The 19,181-nt window shown below is 37.4% G+C and overlaps 1 protein-coding gene across 1 annotated transcript in view; it reads left to right on the top strand.

The window, feature by feature from the left end:
- The window catches only part of LOC149195558 (putative serine carboxypeptidase-like 23), a 53,565-nt gene extending 36,765 nt beyond the window's left edge, over nucleotides 1-16,800 (top strand). Inside the window, exons 3-10 of the mRNA XM_089408501.1 lie at nucleotides 13,840-13,935; nucleotides 14,039-14,131; nucleotides 14,568-14,653; nucleotides 15,338-15,561; nucleotides 15,780-15,902; nucleotides 16,022-16,123; nucleotides 16,216-16,321; nucleotides 16,421-16,800. Of these exons, the coding sequence (XP_089264627.1) occupies nucleotides 13,840-13,935; nucleotides 14,039-14,131; nucleotides 14,568-14,653; nucleotides 15,338-15,561; nucleotides 15,780-15,902; nucleotides 16,022-16,123; nucleotides 16,216-16,321; nucleotides 16,421-16,561 (971 nt within the window). The 3' untranslated portion in view covers nucleotides 16,562-16,800. The remainder of the gene's footprint in view (nucleotides 1-13,839; nucleotides 13,936-14,038; nucleotides 14,132-14,567; nucleotides 14,654-15,337; nucleotides 15,562-15,779; nucleotides 15,903-16,021; nucleotides 16,124-16,215; nucleotides 16,322-16,420) is intronic.
- The last annotated feature ends 2,381 nt before the right edge of the window (nucleotides 16,801-19,181 follow it).

The raw sequence follows: 19,181 nt of genomic DNA, 5'->3' as shown, positions 1-19,181 counted from the left end.
ATCTCGACGCTGCTCATCGAGATGTTCCAGGTGAACTAGGCGCTCCTCGAGACTCGAAGTCTCAGGAAGAAGCTCGACAGCCAATTTCAGAGATGGAATTTCACATTCAACCGGAAAGATAGATTCCACCCCGTAAACTAACTGAAAAGGAGTAAAACCAGTAGCCGTTTTAACGGAGGTTCGGTATGCCCAAAGAGCCGGATACAACATAATGTGCCAATTGGACCGATTTTTATCGATTGTCTGTTGGAGTATCGTCTTAAGAGTTTTATTGACCGCCTCGACCTGTCCATTGGCCTGAGGATAGTAAGGAGACGAATGCTCTTGACGGAAACCTAATTTAAAAGCCAATTCGGACATTAGCTGATTTTGGAAATGACTGCCATGGTCAGTGACAATCTCTCTTGGGATACCGAATCTTGAGATAACTTGATTGAAAAGAAACAAAGCTGCCGTGTCACTGTCGTTCTTATAAGTAGGCATGGCTTCAGCCCACTTCGTGAAGTAGTCTACAGCCACGATAATGTACTTGTGATTTGCCGCTGAAGGCGGATTACAAGTCGTAAAATCAATACCCCACTTAGTAAAGGGACCGACGGTGACAACGGGAAAAAGGGGAGCTGGATGCGCGCGCATCTTGCGAGTAAAAATTTGACACGGGTGACAGCGTTTTACCGCTTCCACACAGTCCTTAAAGAGTGAAGGCCAAAAGTAGCCGGCACGTAAGATGCGCTGGGCTGTAGCAAGCCCGGATAGATGACCACCACAAGCTCCACTGTGGCAATCATTAAGAACAGACTCTGCTTCCTCTAAGGTTAAACAACGTCGAAGAATTGAATCAACCCCTCGACGGTATAAAGTGTCACCAATGATAACATAGTTTTTAGCCAGGTGACGTAACTTGCGGCGTTCATCCTTGGAGGAAGTAGAGGGAAACTTCGAAGTCTGGAGATAAACAATGATATCTCCATACCAAGGGTCTTGTGAAGAGATGAGGAATATATGTTCGTCGGGTAAACTTTCCTCATAAACAACATCCTCTCCACAAGGAAGCTCAGAAATTAGCTCCGCGAAGACCATAGATTTCTTAGACTTGGCGGACAAGAACTCGAGGTCGAATTCTTGTAAAATGACTATCCATCTATTATATTTGCCCCCAATCACTCGCCTACTGAGGACAAATTGGAATGGATTGACCGCCGCTAAGACAAAAGTTTTGCGTAGCAAAATGTAATGACGGAGCCTCTGGACAGCATGGACTGCTGCCAAGGCCAACTTCTCAACAGGAGAATAGCGGAGTTCAGGGCCTATCAAGCCTCGGCTCAAATAATAAATCACGTGCTCGACCAGAGCATCGTCTTCCTGAACTAGAACCATACCAATGGTAGATTCTGCTGCAGCGAGATATAAAAGGAAGTCTCTACCGTAATCCGGTGGACTCAAAAGCGGGGCAGAGACTAATGCCTTTTTCAAAGCATCAAACGACCGCTGCGCAAAGTCGTCCCACAGGAATGGAACTCCTTTCCGTAGCAAACGCATGAACCCTTTAGTGATCTCGGCATAGTTTGCTATAAACCTTCTTAAGAAATTGGCCTTCCCTTGAAGACTTTGAAGTTGACGAATTGAAGACGGGGGAGGCAACTGAACTATTGCCTCAACCTTGAAGGGATCAACCCGAATCCCTTCATTGGAAACTATAAACCCTAACAACCGACCTGATGTAACCGCGAAAACGCACTTATTAGGATTCAACCGGATTTTGTAAAAACGACATCGCTCAAAGACTAATCGAAGATGACTAGGATGATCAGTTCTCTTTCGAGAACGAGCAGCGAGATCATCTAAGTATGCCTCGATGATATGTTTGATGTCGTGGAAAGCGTAAGACATGGCCCGCTGAAAGGTGGCTCCAGCATTTTTAAGACCGAAGGGCATCTTTCGATATGCAAAGGTACCCCAGGGACATATGAAGGCAGTCTTATGCTGATCCTCAGGACGAATAGAGATTTGATTATAACCTGAGAAACCATCCATAAAGGAGAAAATCGCATTACCCGCACACTCGTCAATAATTTGATCAATAAATGGCGTGGGGTAATTGTCTTTTGGACAAGCCTTGTTTAAGTCCCTAAAATCGATGCATACGCGGATTGTTCCTTGCTTTTTGTCCACAGGGACTGGATTCGAAACCCAATCCGTAAGAGGAACAGGGTATATAAAACCCGCCCTTAGCAGCTTCTCAACCTCAGCTTTGATAGCCGCTGCTTTCCTAGGGTTAACCGGCCGAAGCCTTTGACGAATCGGTTTTGCGTTTTCGTACGTCTTGATCTCATGTTGGACTATAGAAGGATCAATGCCGGGCATTTCCTCATAAGACCAAGCAAATACATCACGATATTCCTTGAATAGGTCGGTGTAAATTTGAATTTCTTCAGGGGAACACTCACTTCCGATGAAGATATTCTCGATGATGTTAGGATTTTTAGAGATGTTTATAGGTATCGTTTTTGAGATTACCGACATATTACCTTCAGCACGTGTGTGTGTTGGAGCCAAAGGGTTCGATACCGTACAAACATCACTACCAACGAGCTCGGAGAATCTAGATTCTACTTCCTGCAATGGAGGAAGAAAATATGAGCGATGGTGTAAGTCTTCCCAAGGTCGATCTATACCCATCATAATTTCGAGGATTGCTTCTTCAGAAGGTAGAACCGAATCTAAGCAGTCCAAGGCAGAGTTAGAATCAAAGCTCCAAGCGGGGGCCACATGACCATCTAGCTCCTCTTCGGAAAAGGGAGTAGAATGGTTATCTGCAGAGTCTACGATAGCCTGATATCTAAGCTCAGCTGCAGATATAGGAAACGCCATTCCATTAACTTGCCCTTCAACTAATGTGGTCGTAGGTGAAGGCAAGGTCCAAGGGTCGGAAAAATGATGAGTTCGGAAGAACTCCTCTCGAGAAGATTCCTTGGATGATGAAATAGCATTGATTCTTGCAAAAGGAGAGGGAAGATCAAACGTACCCATCAATGAGGAATACATCCCTACTCCTAAATTCTCAGTCGGCGGGCGAGGGTTATCCACCAAAGGAACAGTAGAGTCGGAGGTTGCTTGAGGATCGATTGGAGCATAGTCCAATTGATCAACCTTAACGATTTTCCCCTCATGAGGAAAGCAAATGACACGAAACAGAGTCGAAACAACGGCTTCCATCTCGTACACCCAGTTCCTTCCTAATAGGAGATTATAGTCTAGGTTAGCATCTACGACTTCAACTTCGATATTAACGACCTTCCCTCCAACACATATAGGAAAGGCGGGGATAATCCCATGCGGCTTGTGAGAATGGCCATCAAATGCAGTTAAGACGGTTGGTGAAGGAACAGCCGAAGGTGAACCAATAGCCTTCCAACATGACATGGACATGACGCATGTGGAAGCTCCTTCATCTATAACGGTGCGAAAAATATTGATTTTCCGGTATGTTGACTTTACCTGAAAAGCCATATGATGAGGGAGTCTCTTTTTAACATTTGACATGTCAAAAGAGAGCACTAGAGAGTTAGCTGAATCGACTGCTCCAATGGCGGAGAGTAAAGCACTTCTCTGAGACGGACACGACTGGAGAACTTCCAAAGCGGACATAGCACATGGGCTTTGAGCCAAATCCTCCACAATGGAGTAATTTTGAGCAGCTCTAGCGTTGGGGTTAATTGTCGCGCGTTTGGCGGAACCTTTCGGTATCCTAGGTACAGTCTCAACAGGAGGTCGCTCAATATGAAGGTCATTACTTCCGGGAACCGTTTTATCCTTAGATGTTTCGGCTTCACCATAATCACGTGACCGAGTAGTCACGTTAACGTTTGAACCCATCATAAAAACATTTGATGCTTTTTCCCCTTCCTGGTTGCCCCCTGAGGAGGTCCCAGGATTCGAATTTGCGCCAGCAAGAAGTTGCTGCCCTTGGGGAAACGGGTTAGTCAACACAGCTTGCGAACTAGAAGTCCCTTGCTGTGCTAACAAGCGCTGAGCGTCTTCGATTCTAGGGCAAAGATGAGTTAGATGGTCCCCACTGCATAACTTGCAAGGAAACTTGACTTTCTTTCTCGACTCACCCTTACCACCACCAGCGTTGTTGCCGGATTTATTCGCATCGGGCTTCCCATCCGAGTTCTTCTTTTTACCACGTCCTTTCTTTTTCCCATTGGAATTTTGATTTCCTTTGGGGTTATCGGATTGGACGGCGTTAATGGAAGAATTTTGGGAAGCAGGAGGATTAGACATTGTGACTTGGTTGTTAGGAGCAGTTTGTAATGACAACTGCTGCAATTGATTCAACAAGTTCACTGTAGTCGAGTCTACAGACCCCACGATACCATCCGCATGCGGACCTGGCTTTGGCTTAGCTAAATCAACCTTAGATCCAGGAGCATCTGGCAAGTACTTTTGGAGGATCCCAGACTGAGAGTAGATCAGTTCTAATTGCTGGGCCCTGAAAATGGCTTGCTCCTCAGAATAGACCCCAGACATGGAGACATCCTTGGAGATCTCAGGTTGCAAAGACTTCAAAAACCACTCTAGACGGTACTCCGGAGGGATTTCGGCTTTAATGAGCCTTTTTCTCCGTCTCCATTCCTGTATGTGATCAGAAATGTGGGTTGCCTTATCCTGACGAAAGGTAGCCAGAAGTTCAGTTCCGGCATCATAGCGGACAGGCAACTGAAAGTGATTCAAGAAGATATTAGCTAAGTCTGCGAACGATGTAAAGCTGCCCCCTAGCAACTCTATGTACCATTTAGCCGCATTACCAGTCAAGGTGCGCTGAAAAAGTCTCAACCTAACCGAATCTTCGATGAGGGAGTTAGATGAGCACCACAAATGGAATGTGGTTACATGATCGCCCGGATCTTCACCACTCTTCCCTTCGAATTTTGGGATGTCCGAAGGGAGTTTGGTTGGGACCGGAGGCCAGGCCGGATTGTATCTGATAGGGTCGTTCATTAGCTTAGTGAGATCTGGCAAGTTTAACGTTGCCAGAAATGGAAGCCTAGGAGGACCTAGGGGATTCCACCCAGACTGGGCAGAACTCCCCAAGTTCTGAAAAGATTGTCCTGGGATTTGAGAGGCACCAGGCTGCCCCAAGTGACCAGTAGAACCAGCTGAACCAAAGGGCAAGCCTTGTGGCCCAGCAAAATTCGGAGTTTGACCAACTCCTGCCGTATAAGCTCCATAGCTTGCAAAGTTTCCTCCTAAAGAATTGTAAGGAGTCGATAACCCCTGATATGGGTTCCAAGCCGAAGCGAGGGGAGGAATACTTTGAAACATGCTAACCGTGGAATACGGCCTACTTCCTTGTTGGCCAATGAATGGATTCGCAGTTCCTGCGTTACTAGCCCCAGGGTTATTCCAACCTTGGAAAGGATTGCTGCTTTGTCCTATTGAAGAAAAAGGCATGGATCCTACCGTTGGGTTGGAATGTGGAATATGACCACTTCCAAAAGGAAAACCCTGAAATGAAGCCGATCCGCCCATCATGGACGTAGCGGCACTGAACGGAACTGACGGAATACCCTGTGATTGGGTGCCAAAAAGGAAGGAACCAGTACTAAAAGCATTGGTTTGGGCATTTCCACTCGTGGACGGAATGGAGGTAGACCCAACCAAAGATGTGCTAGCAAACGATCCGAACAAGGAAGCGGAGGGGATGGAAATGGTTCCTCCCCCTTGCACCGATGTTGGGGTTTGCATAGTCGCAGCACTCGTGGAAGCCATGCTTCCAGTAGTGATCATAAATGGTAAGCGCGTAGCGTAACCTGGACTCGCTGGTCTATATAATGGAGGCCCAACGTATTGCAATACGTCTGGGTAACTAGATGGTAGTGGAGAATTTGGAATCACTAATGATTCTGAAAGTTCTTCTACCTCTACGTTATCCTCCGCTTGAAAGCGAACTTGAGAAAAGACTGAAGCGTCCCTCTCTTGTTCAAAAGTACCAGGCCTTGCTTGGCCGCTAATATCCCCGAGAGGAGGATCAATCCCCGATGCGTCAGCCGGCGTGGGACGGACCCCACCGGTAGTATTCCCTCTGCGCCTTCTAGGAGAAGGCTCTAAACTAGGTGGCGAGAGACCACGAAGTCTTCGAGACCGTCTTGGAGACCGGTCAGCCACTTTGAATTTTTTGTTAAGATCTAACTAAAGACTCAAAAAAAAATTAAAAGCTAAGCCGACTAGGAGCACAGAGCACACAGTATAAAGTTCCTAAAGATACAGCCAGTCAAACAACTTTCAAGTATTTCCGCTCCGGGTGATTGAGACCGGACACCAAAATACGAGAAAGTGAATCAAAGGGCCTTCCGAGGATAGTCTGGGATGATGAGGGCCCAGTCCTATCAGCGAAGGTATCAGAGGAAGTTACGCTGACCTCCTAACAACAGTCTGCGCCGGTGCAAGCCCCCAAGCTTCGCAAGGGTGCCCTCCGGAAGTACTGTCGAGAGTGATACAACGTCGACCTCAGGTGCCACGGGATTCCCCTCCGCAGCCACCTATGCAGATCCCTATGAGAGGCAACTATGGGTACCAACTCGTCGCAGAAGCCAGGCGGAACAGTCGTGAGGTAAGTTCGGACAAGTAGGAGAGGGGGTATCTCTCTTCCCTGTCTTCACAGACCCTCGTGCTTAACTCCCAGATCCGGAGCTTTCCTGGTCTCCCTAACGCTATTGGATTTACTCTCTTTAATCAGACTCTTATGTTTGACGTTTTGTGTGGCCTTGGAGAGTTAACTCTCCACTCGCCTAATCCAAGGCCCTAAAATCCTAAACTTGTTGGTGTAATAACTAAAACAAAAAGTTCTAGTGGATTTTAATTAAGCGCTTGATTTTATTAGGCTGTTCTTTAAGTCAAAGGTAATGGAGGTGAAACTTGTGGTGTTTTATGGACGCAAAAGAAATTAATAAAACCTAGCTACATGCACATGCACTTTTGTTTTCGATGAATAGCAATTTCTATGAGGTTCAGAAGGCACTTGTAATATAAACAAAAAAAATTTTCCTTTTTCTTTTCAGACTCCACACTCACAAAAACTAACAAAACTAAATATGCCTAAAAAGAGATGCAAATCTTTCCCTAATGCAAGAACTAAATGTGGATGCACGATTCAAAGACTACTCTAAAAACAAAGAAGGAAAGTTGCTGCTTTACCAAATTTTGTCTTGCCACTGAAATGCTTAGATAGAAGATGATTTGTTACTAATCATTTCGTCCAAACAATAAAAACAAGTTTTAAGATAAAAAAACAAAGCACTTTCACTTCGCAAAAAAGGAAATCAGATGAGAAGCAAGTTTAAGAAAGCGAAACTCAAAAACTTTCAAAAGATTTTCTTCCAATCAAACCAAAAAGTCTTTTTCAAAGGAAAACTCTCAAAAAAAACTGACACTAATGATTGATAAACAAGCCACCAAACACTTTTGTGAATTGACACCTTTCAAATGATGAAAACTCAACAAAAATAAAATGTGTTCGAAAACGCTTTTGACAATCAAAAGCAGCAATGAAAGTCCAAAATATCAAAAGACAAGTTTCAAGAAACTGGTAACAAACAAATTTCCCGAAACAAAGGAGTAAATGGTCATAAAAACGATTTCGTTAAGCAAACATAAATGTCATGAAAACAAAATGGACACAAAGATTTGAAGACAATCTTCCCACTCTGCCGAAACAGAGCAATCAAGATTCTTAAACAGAAACCTTGTGTGTCAAAAATCAATGACGCTTGCAATCAACGAAAAACAAGACTAGCACTCCTTATAACTAGAGAGAGTTCGAAACAAGATGGCCCCTGTTAAACAGAGAACTGTCACTGGGAATTGACTGTTTTAAATTGACCCAAACCACCAGACAGACATTCAGCAAAAGAAAAATTATAAATCTTGAAAATTATGTGATATACGCGCCTGCAATTATTTGCAGAATGCGTGTATACGCGACTGTAACTAAGGAAACCTGCGTATACGCGGGTTTACTTAGTGCAACTTGCGTATATACGCTTCCGTAATCCAGAAAAAGTGCGTATATGAAGTCTTTCAAGAAAAATAAAAAACACAAACTGAAAAACTGGAAAAGCTTGGAGTTCAAGAAAATATCAGACAGTCAGAACCAACAAACAGAGGGACTGAGCCTTGATTGGCTTGAGGACTACCCAAACTAGGAACAACAAGAGTGTTGTCCCCAGCGGAGTCGCCAATTCTGGTTGAAGGGAAAATACCCCTAGGGTCCTTTGGGCTAAGACTCTACCAGATTGAAAATTGCTTATACAAAGAAACACACACACACAGCCATCTTTTTTACTTTTAAGCAAATTCTAATGTTTAGGGTACATACCTAAGGTCCTACGTTCGAGAAGACCGTTAGGGTGCAAACCCTTCTTGGAGTTCCCTTCTTCTTCCTTTGACCTGCAAGACAAACAAATCAAAGAACACAACAGTACATGTATAGAAGTTTATGTATAAATCATCTTTATGCTATAAAGTTAGTTATAAAAAATCTTTAAGTAACCACTTTCATAAGAATTCAACACAAGAATCTCATAAGCATAAAGAAAGATTATTCGGGAACAAAGACGTGTTTCTTTATATATAAAGGCAAATAAAGTACATATATCGGAAAGATATCACCTGAACACCTTCAGCAGGCTCCAAGCAAGCTTCCTCCCGGATTCGTTCCAGCCTCCAGCCTCCAACAAGAGCTCCTTCCAAGTCTTACTCAATGATGATGTCAAGGATGAATGATCACCAATACACATGGAAACAAGGGTTTCCTATGCAAAATGGGGGAAGTGCAGAATGCACCAAGGACTTCAGACCTGGTCTAAGGGAAAAATCTCAGCATAATAATCTTGCTCTCCTTTCTCTCTCCCATTGGCCTTCCCTTTGATGTCTTTTTATACCCTCTCCAAAGTAGTTTTTTAGTTAGGAGTTGGTTGGGAACAGTTGGGCCACGGGCACTAACAGGTGATCCAGCAGGTAAACCCGCGATCACTGCCCGAAAAAGAGGAAATTATATTTTTTTTAAGTGTTTTAATAGATACACGCGGGTTGGGTATGACAGACCCGCGTGTACACGCGTTTAACACAGGGCAAAGTCGCGTATAGGGAATAAAACACTGTTTTTTTAAATTTTTGGACCAGGTCTGGAAGGAGGGGTTGCCCTAGGCCATAAGTGCAGCATCACAAACCATAAGAGTGAGATTTGGAGCTATAACAATACCTTGCTTCGTTGATGGAAGGATGAGGAACAGGCCCCATGAGATCACTATGGATCAGATCTAGAGGAGAGGATGCTCTATGAGTCTTGTGAGTGTCAAACTTTTCTCTAGGATGTTTGCCAAGGACACACCCTTCACAAACGCCTTTGGAGAAACTAATATTTGGAAAACCTTCCACCATCTCATGCTTGCTTAGCTGCTGCATATATGTGTAATTTAAGTGACTAAACCTCTCGTGCCAAAGCCTACTATTATCATCAGCATGTGTAAACAATAAGGTGGATTTAGATTCAATAAATTTAAAAAATGTATATAGTCTAGCTCCATTGTTTACCTCACCGGTTGCAATTTTGGAGCTACTATGTAGGTCATATATGTTGACTGCATCTGGAGTGAATTCAACTCTCTTTCTGGTGCTGACATAAGTGATCTGATAAACTGAAAGTAGGTTTACCGAAAGTTTTGGAACATGAAGCACATCTTCAAAGCTTCCATGTAAAAGTTCCACTCTACCTTTTCTGTTGACCTCAATAGGTGAGTCATATCCCATGAGGATGGGAGGTCCTTTGCATGCATCCAAAGAGGAATAGACTTCCTTTGTAGTAGCCATACGTTGTGATGCACCAGAATCTATAATCCATGCATCAGGGGAAGAGTTAATTGCAACTAAAGCATGAAAATTTTTACCTTTCCCGTGTGGTGGATCCTCAGTTTTCTTCTTGGCGCCCTGAGGGATGTGGTCCCCAAGGTCGTTCTTCTGAAGGATTTCTGCCATGTGGTCAATTTTTTTCTTCATGCAAGAGGATTCTGGATGGAATCCTCAGTGACAATAGGTGCATTTGTCTCCTTTCTTCCCTTTCTCATTTCTGGAGCCAGAGGAGTCATTGAAGGGCTTGGTGTACCCTTCCTTCTTTGGATGGGAATGCACTTTTCCCTTGTCTTTTTGCTGTTGATTTTTCTGATTTGAATCAAATCTGTGATTTTTATTGTGTCTATCATCATGCACAGCAAGTGCATGCACTTTTGGAGGTTTGATTTTCACCATGCCAATGAGTTTATCTTGCTCAAAAGTGAGGGACTCCATGTACTATTTGAGAGAAGTCATAGTGTAGGATTTACTTGTTGCAAGCCTTACTGAATGAAATGTAGACACAAAGACGGAGTATTGTGGTCCGAGCTTTGACATAATAGAGAGAAATTGGTGACTCTCCTCCTTGGATTTGTCAATTCCACAACCCTTGAGTTGCAGCAATAGATCATTATATTTGGTGAAGAAGTCTTGAATTTTTCCATAGTTATGTGGATCCAATGAAAGCAGCTCCACTTTTAGCAGATGTCCTTTCATCTCATCCTGTTTCCTGTAGAGTTCTTCAATCTTTTTCCAAATCTCATTGGGAGTACTGCAGGTAGATAGATGAAACTGCAACTCTAGGGAGATGCACATGCATATGGATGCGTGGACCTCATCCATGTGGTTGAGGTACTTGGATTTCTCTATGACTGAAGTGGGTTCCACTTCTGCAGCCATGGTAATCTAGTACAACCCTTTTTGATGAACGTATCGAGCCATTTGGTCCTTCCATTTGTGATAGTTGTACGGTGTTAGGATTGATGCTTTGGGAAACTCCATTTTTCTGTCAATCTTTGATCTCCCAGTTGTAATACCTGCAAAATGAAGTACTGGTGTGCCTTTTATCTAACAACCTATGGACTCTGATACCATGTAAATGTGTTAGAAAACCTGCACAGATGAATCTAGCTAGTAAAGGTTGAACACACAGCTTTGCAGAGCAAAAACACTAAAACAAATCGAAAGAAGAAAAAGAATTATTGATTAACAGAAAATAGGTTACAATTCTCATGATATACTACATGAGACTCAACTAATATGCATCATTGGGTGAAGATTCCAAGGTAATGCGCCATAGTGGTGATCAATGAGAGGACTCGACACCTACAACAAGTTCCAGAGAGAACTAGCCAGTTGCGGAGTGAAAGGAGGAGCAAATCAAGGAGTAAATCATGCAGAAAGGATCTTGCATGTAGTCCCATGCATGCATGGATAGTAAAAGGCACCAATCTGGTGAAGATTCCAATGTTGAAGACTTGCATGTCAGTGAATGCTCTAAGTGTTCGCATGTGCCAGTAATGAATGTCCTAGGTGTGTAGTACCTCCAACATTGTTGATGAAAAGTTGATTCCGTCTCCGCAACCTCTATCAACAGATAGAACCCCATAAAAAAAAAAAAATAAGTGTTGTCTCTTCCACATGTACACTCTGACTCGACTTAGGTTATTGAGTTCTTAATGGAGGATTGTGGAAAGGCCATTATGTTGGTGTGGGCATCTCTGTCTCTGATTACAGGAATTCAAGTAAAACCTGGGGGCGTAACGAAGACCCCTGCAACACTTACACTTTATATATATATATCTATATCTATATATCTATATATATATCTATCTATATATATATATATATATATATATATATATATATATATATATATATATATATATATATATATATATATATATATATATATATATATATATATATATATATATATAGTTAAGGATGAAAATAATATAACTGCAAAAGGATTGGTTTAAATTAATTTAATGCACTCTTGCACCCCAAACTCTTTTCTTTTTTATTCATTAAAACTTTAAATGTATACATATGTTTGACATCATTCTAGATCCTTGAAAACAAGATCGGATGAGCCGAAACTTGGCATAATTAGACTAATTACAACAATTATCTAAATCTAATGAATTACATGGCAAAAAACAAACTCAATCTTAACAATTTACTCATCAAGGAACCAACTCCTTTGCTAAATTATTTTGACCTCTCGGTCAACTTGGTTTTATGGATGCCCTACATTAAAAAGACCCTCCCAAACAAGGAATTAGAAGATGACCATATGATAGGGAAAGTGGCCAAAGAAAGAAGACCATATAATAGGGAAGGTGGCCAAAAGGAATTCCATAAGCCTCTAGAAATTCTTGATACGATATAAACTTATGACAGTAGTGAGAACCATGAACTCAACAACAAATAGAGACAGTCAAATCAAAGTAACATGCAACCAATAACTTGAATGAGTAAAAATTGAAGAGATAACATCTAGAAATTTTTTAAAAAATACCTATATCCAAGCACATGTAGGCAAGAGATACCACACTGCCTACCCATGTTCATTCTTTGATTCCTTACAGTCTTGAATGAAATTAACTCCACTAAGGTGGAGGTTAGGCTAAGAAGAACTAGACATTTATTGACTGCATAAAAGGAAACAAGAAGGAGCCATACGAGGCTAAGCAGAAAGTGACTAAGTGGAGTTGAGACCAAACTGCTAACTTGTAAACAACTTGTACACAACAATTGCTAAACTTACCATCCAGCTTTATAAAAATCCACATGCCATCAATAAACTTCGTATATGTGCCACCCTTGTTCATTAATGTGTACATGTTGGGAAATGATGTGGGATCAAACATTTTTATTATGACTAATAGGCAAGTGGTGCCCACACCTCTGTTCTCTATTGAGCTAGGTGAAAGTGGGCACTCCTTCCAATACATTGTTTATCACCCAATAAAGAGATTTTCTTCATCTCATTACTTAAAATTTAAAAATATTAAAAAAAAATTAAAAATATTAAAAAAAAAATATTAATTTTTTTAAGTCAAAATAAACTTAAATTGACCTCAATAAATATATAATAGAAAAGTGAATTAATTTTATATAATATAAATATATTATTTAGATATTATAATTTCTTTAATATATTTTAAAAAAATATAACTCAATTTATCATCTACATATATCAAATAATTGATTATAATTTTAAAATTAAATTATAAATTTGGTTTAATTTAAAAATGATAATAAATATGTATAATCGCGTACTAAATATAAATTTCATCCAAATTTCATATTATTGCAAATATTTATATATCTCTATTTATTTTCAAAAATTTAAAATTAACATAATTTTATATTATTAAGATATATATTGTTGATTTATTATTATTTTTTTACTCAATAATTATAAGAAATTTTATTAACTTCAACTTATTAAAAAGTTTTTTTTTTTATAAAATATAAATTATGGCAATTATTTGAAGAAAATAAATATTACTAAAATAAAATTAATCTTTATAAGTTTTATAGTAAAAATGTGTGCTTTTCTAAATAAGTAAGATTAGGAAAAATGATAAACTTATTAAAATTGAAAATAAGATATTTTTATACATGAATGATTTATTTATTTTTTTTAATCACAGAACTAACCTTCTTAACTCAATAAAATTATTATAATCATCCAAAATTTCTCTCAATATCCGAGAGAAATAAAATGATAAAGAACGTTGAAAATGTCCCTACCTTTTAAAATTTTTATAAATCAATTTCAATTTAATCTCAATCAGTAGATGTTAGCCACAACATATCATCCTCTTCCGAACCTAGATATGAGTGTACATCCTTCATCATGTATTTCTATTACGCTGGAATTGATTCCAGGTTATAAATTCTCGTCTATATTATCACCATGCATTCTTACTGCAGTGGCCAATATATTGTTTCTGGAGTCCCCTGCTGGTGTTGGATTCTCTTATTCAAACAGGAGCTCTGATTATGAAGAGAGTGGTGATAAACGAACAGGTAATTTGTGAAGTGTTTAGTCTTGTAGAAATTTATGTGAGGAATAGAAAAACCCTAAAGTAGTAGCATACATTTAAACATATGACCTCTGTTTCTTTTCCAGCTAAAGACGCGTATGCATTCCTGGTGAACTGGTTCAACAGGTTTACCGAGTATAGATTTCGAGATTTCTACATAGCAGGCGAAAGTTATGCTGGTAATAATATAATGTTCTTTTATCCAATGGTTTCTACGACGCTTTGGAAGATTATAAAGACATTATGGAAATTTTTAAAATGACCATATATTTAGAGATTTAATTTTTTTTTTTTCAAAAATGATATGTAGGGAGTCAAATTATGTGAGGATAGTATATTGCTGGTCTTTATGTGAAGATTGTATATTAAACAGACTCGTCCTTGAATTTGTCTGAAAACTGTTATGCTCGTTCTTTTTATTAAACACACCTCTCTTGAAATCTTCTGAAAGCTGTGATATTCTGAATAAATGCAACTGTGATACTCATTCCTTTTATTAAACATACCTTTCCTGAAAGCTGTGATATTCTGAATAAATGCAAGACGCGTTGGATTTATACAGAAATATTGATATTTTTGTGAGTGTTAACGCCGAGTATCGGACCATGACTGTAGGACATTACGTTCCAGAATTGGCTGCAACAATTTTACACCACCAAAGGTTGTCGCAGGCATCTTTCATTAATTTCAAAGGAGTAATGGTGAGTTCAAAACAGAGTTTGTCGATCTAAAATAAATGCAATTCACGAGGCAAAAATATTGAGTGGTGGGACAAATCAGTTGAAATTTTCCATTACATGAAAACAAATTAATAAACTTCCAAGTCTAATTAGTTTACTAAGAGGTTAGTAATATGTTTCAAGGGTGGCAATGAGCTCAGGTACTTGATTACCAATGAATAATAAAGATTTTAATATCATATTGAGGTGAATAATAAAGATTTTAATATCATATTGAGGTTTTAGGTTACGCCACAATATTATGTAGTTGAGGATAGTAATAAACTTCCAAATCTAATTAGTTTACTAGGAGGTTAGTAATATGTTTAAGGGTGGCAATTAGTTCAGGTACTTGATTACCAATGAATAGTAAAAATTTTAATATCACATTGAGGCTTTTGGTTACACAACATTATTGAGGTTTTTCCTTACACTACATTTTTAGTTATTAGTAAACTTCCAAATATTTACAAGTGGACCATTAACCACCTTAAATGATACCCAAGACAAATAATATGATAATTACTCTAACAATAAAGAAGCGCGTTTCCAACCACAACAATAAAATTAAAATTTACAACTATGTTAAAATCCATCGTGCAAGTCCAGAAGTTTTGAAACTAAAGTATATAATCAATTTCAAGTTTACTCATTGAACTTCTGCAGGTGGGAAACGGCATAATGAACTGCGAGACAGATAAACTTGGACAAATTACGTACGCGTGGACACATGCTTTAATATCGGATGAAACTTATGAAGCTCTAATCAAATCAAAGATGGGGACATGTCGCTCTGGTCTCGATCTCGTATTCCCAGTCAAGCCAATTATCAATCCGTATGACATCTTTGCTCCCCTATGTCCAACTAATTCATCCGGCCAAGCCAAGGTGTGTAAATTAGAAATTTATATAATATAATGGTTGAAATTTTAATGTCATTACAGTAATACACTTATATAAGCTTTAAACAGTTTTTTTTGGTTATGCAGGAAATAAATCTAAATGAAAAAAAAATAACAAGTCTTCAAGATCACTCTAGATAAATTTATATGTGAGTTAAATAAGCTTCTATAGCCTCAAATTTTCATTGAACATACTTCTGTGAAAGGCAGGAAGAAGCTGAAATTCCTGGATATGATCCTTGCATTGGTAACTACGTACACTCGTATCTTAATAGATCCGATGTTCAGAAAGCCATACATGCAAAGGAAACAGCCTGGTGGAGTTGCAGGTGAGACTCCTTAAAGCAAATTAATAATAATAAATTATTTTTAAGTTCAAAGCAAAAACACCCACCAAGTTTGTTTTACCTTTGGAAATTCATTTTGATTTCTTGCAATGTGTTACAAGTGATATCGTGGGTAATAAGTATTGGAACGACGATCCCACAAGTATGTTAGAAATCTATAGCCGCCACCTTATTCCAACTGGCCTGCGAATACTTATCTATAGGTACGAATTTTAATGACTTCTTCCCCGCGGTGCATAACAAGTTTGTTATTTTATCATGAGAACGATCTCTGAATTTTTTGTTTGGTTTTCAGTGGAGACACTGATAGCGTAGTGCCCGTGACCTCTACAAGATTCTCCATTAATAAACTCAAACTTCCAATTGAAACTCCATGGTACCCCTGGCTTGATGGCGACGAGGTAATTAGATTGAACTGTCATTAATTTCACATATAAAGTTCTGAGAAGATTGATCTTTATGTGCAGAAATTTTCTGATTCCACGTCAAAATTTGTACAGGTGGGAGGATATACTGTAATTTACAAAGGACTGACATTTGCCACAGTTCGTGGGGCGGGGCATCAAGTTCCAGAATTTCAACCGTCCAGGGCCTTAACGTTGTTCAAAAGTTTTTTGGCTGGGAAGCCCTTGCCAAGTTAATTTGATTGCGTGAAAATCCTGGTTTTCTCCAATAAACTTTTCCAATTTGGTCTGCATGCATAACCATTCTCGCTCAGTCGAGTTTGCATGCTCAAGAATGGTGCTTCCCCAGTTATCTCCTCCTCAGCAATACTTTTAGATATATTTTAGTGCAATATCTAGATCCACGGTGATTTTAGGCTATTTAACCATCTTTGTATACCAGGTATATTTGTTGTCTGATCGAAAATGTGTGAAACTACTACTATAAAGATCCAAAACTGAATCTTTGCATCGCATGAATTTATATTTCATTTTGAAATTGTAATATGCTCAGAATTTTAAACAAATGAATAAAATGATGCCTACTTTGAATGATAAGCTTCAATAAACTATTTGCTAAAATGAAAATTAAAAGCAACAAAGTTATATTTTGGTGATTCTCACTCACAGTTATAAACTTTACTAATGTATGATGCGAACATGGGACATGAACATTTGATGTGAACATGGTACGTCAGTAATTATCAGTTTTTATAACGAATTTAGCAAGTGTCACAGGATTTAGCCAGGATCAAAAGCAATTTGGTTTAAGTGCAAAATTTGAAAAATTATTTGTATGGGAGAGAAGCATATTAGTTTTTTTTATATTCAATGATTTTATAATCTCTTTGGTCACTTGATTATGTACATTACATGGTTCAAATTTGAACACTTTTTTACTAGATTTATAGTGAATCTTTTTGGTAACTTCTTTATTTACATTACGTGGTTTAAATTTGCAATTTGAACAATTTTTTACTAGATTTATAGTGAATGTTGAATTTTTATATGTTTATTAATAAAATTTGAATATGAAGTTTTAAAATAAGATGGTTACAGATAAAATAAAGGGTAGTATAAAATTCCACAAATTAGCTTTGAAAATAATGGAAATTCTATCAATGTAATGAAAAAAATCAGGCATAAGTTTTTGAAAATCTTAGTCACAACTGTCACAATTGTCAAACTTAAGGGTTTTGGGTGTCCCATAGGTTTTTGATGGCGTTGAATCATTTCCACCATACAAAAAAAAACAATTAAAATACTCTAACATTTTGATTTTTTTTTTAATTACCCTAGTCCCACCACCATATAAATAATAAAATTATAGCTTATGTGTTTATTAATTTAAATTTATTAAGGTTTTATATATTATTAGTTTTTATATTTAAATTTGATTTAAAGTGATAGGCATATTGCATTGTGATAAATTGAATGGAATTTACTTATTATTTTTATCACTTTTCTATTTTTTATAAATTTTTATAATATGTTTTATAATTATTATTTTTTATCTAATAATTATAACATTATTTTTATATTAAGTTAAGATGTAAATGTTTACACTTATTTAGGGATAATAATTTAACATCTAAATGTTTACACTCATTTAGGGACAATACAAGGGAGATGTAGAGTGTTTCTAGCACATTGAAATATTTTATTTACCAAAATATTTTTAAATATTCATCATTATTACTTAACCTTATATTGAAATATTTTGTTTATAATATACATTAAATCTTTTTATTATTTTTAATATTATTTAAATGTTTCATATCAGTTGTAACCAGAACTTCTGCGAAAATGACATGAGGAGAGACCTTTGTCGAAGCTTTTCCAACCAGTGTAGTTCATTGTCAGGACAAGTTGAAGAAACAGATCCAACTAATCATGTTAAATAGTCCGAGTAGAGATTACAATGGCTAAATGGACCAACGGCTAATTTTGACCTACCGTTACAGTTCATTAATTTAATTTTATTATTATTTTTAATATTAATACATAAAATATTTATTTAATAGTTACTTTTAAAAAATTAATTAATTAATTTATCAAAATATATATATATATATATATATATATATATATATATATATATATATATATATATATAAGTACTTATAATAGATTATTAATAAAAGTTAGGATTCAAAATAAAATCTATTAATAAAAGTTAGGAATCAAAATAAATAAAATACTTTAGTTTAAGAAGGTAATTCACTTATTTATTTATTCACTAATTTTCGTTCTCATCTCTCTCTCTCTCTCTCTCTCTCTATATATATATATATATATATATATATTCCAATTAAAATATATAGTTAAGGTTAAAAATATCAATAAATAAAATAAATAATATAAATGGTTAGTTAGAAAAGGTAATATTTAATTTAATTAAATTATTAGTTTAATATTATTATTATTATTATTATTATTATTATTATTATTTATGGAAAATAGTTAAAATAGATAAGATAAAATACTTTAAAGGTTAGTTAAAAACTTTAATTTAATTAATTTATTTAAATTATATATATATATATATATATATATATATATAGATATATAATATAAAATAAAATAAAAATAAATTAAATAATAATAATAAAACTAATAATAATAATAATAATAATACTCCTAAATACTTGTAAATATAGGGTATATAAATGAATAAATAAAAATAGAGTGAACGACAAAAAAGGGGAGGGACAGGAAAAAGACCAAAACCAACCACAGAGCAAAACGGATCAACCCCAGAAGGAAGGCTCCAGGGGGGAACACAAAAAATTACGATGACAGGGCAGGGATCCAACAA

The sequence above is a fragment of the Pinus tabuliformis genome, chromosome 2_2 (genome assembly GCF_031772625.1).
Source record: "Pinus tabuliformis cultivar Carrire ecotype Pingquan chromosome 2_2, CPIR1, whole genome shotgun sequence".
Classification (NCBI taxonomy): domain Eukaryota; kingdom Viridiplantae; phylum Streptophyta; class Pinopsida; order Pinales; family Pinaceae; genus Pinus; species Pinus tabuliformis.
The sequence above is the reverse complement of the archived record's forward strand: the minus strand, read 5'-3'. Positions and strand labels throughout refer to the sequence as shown.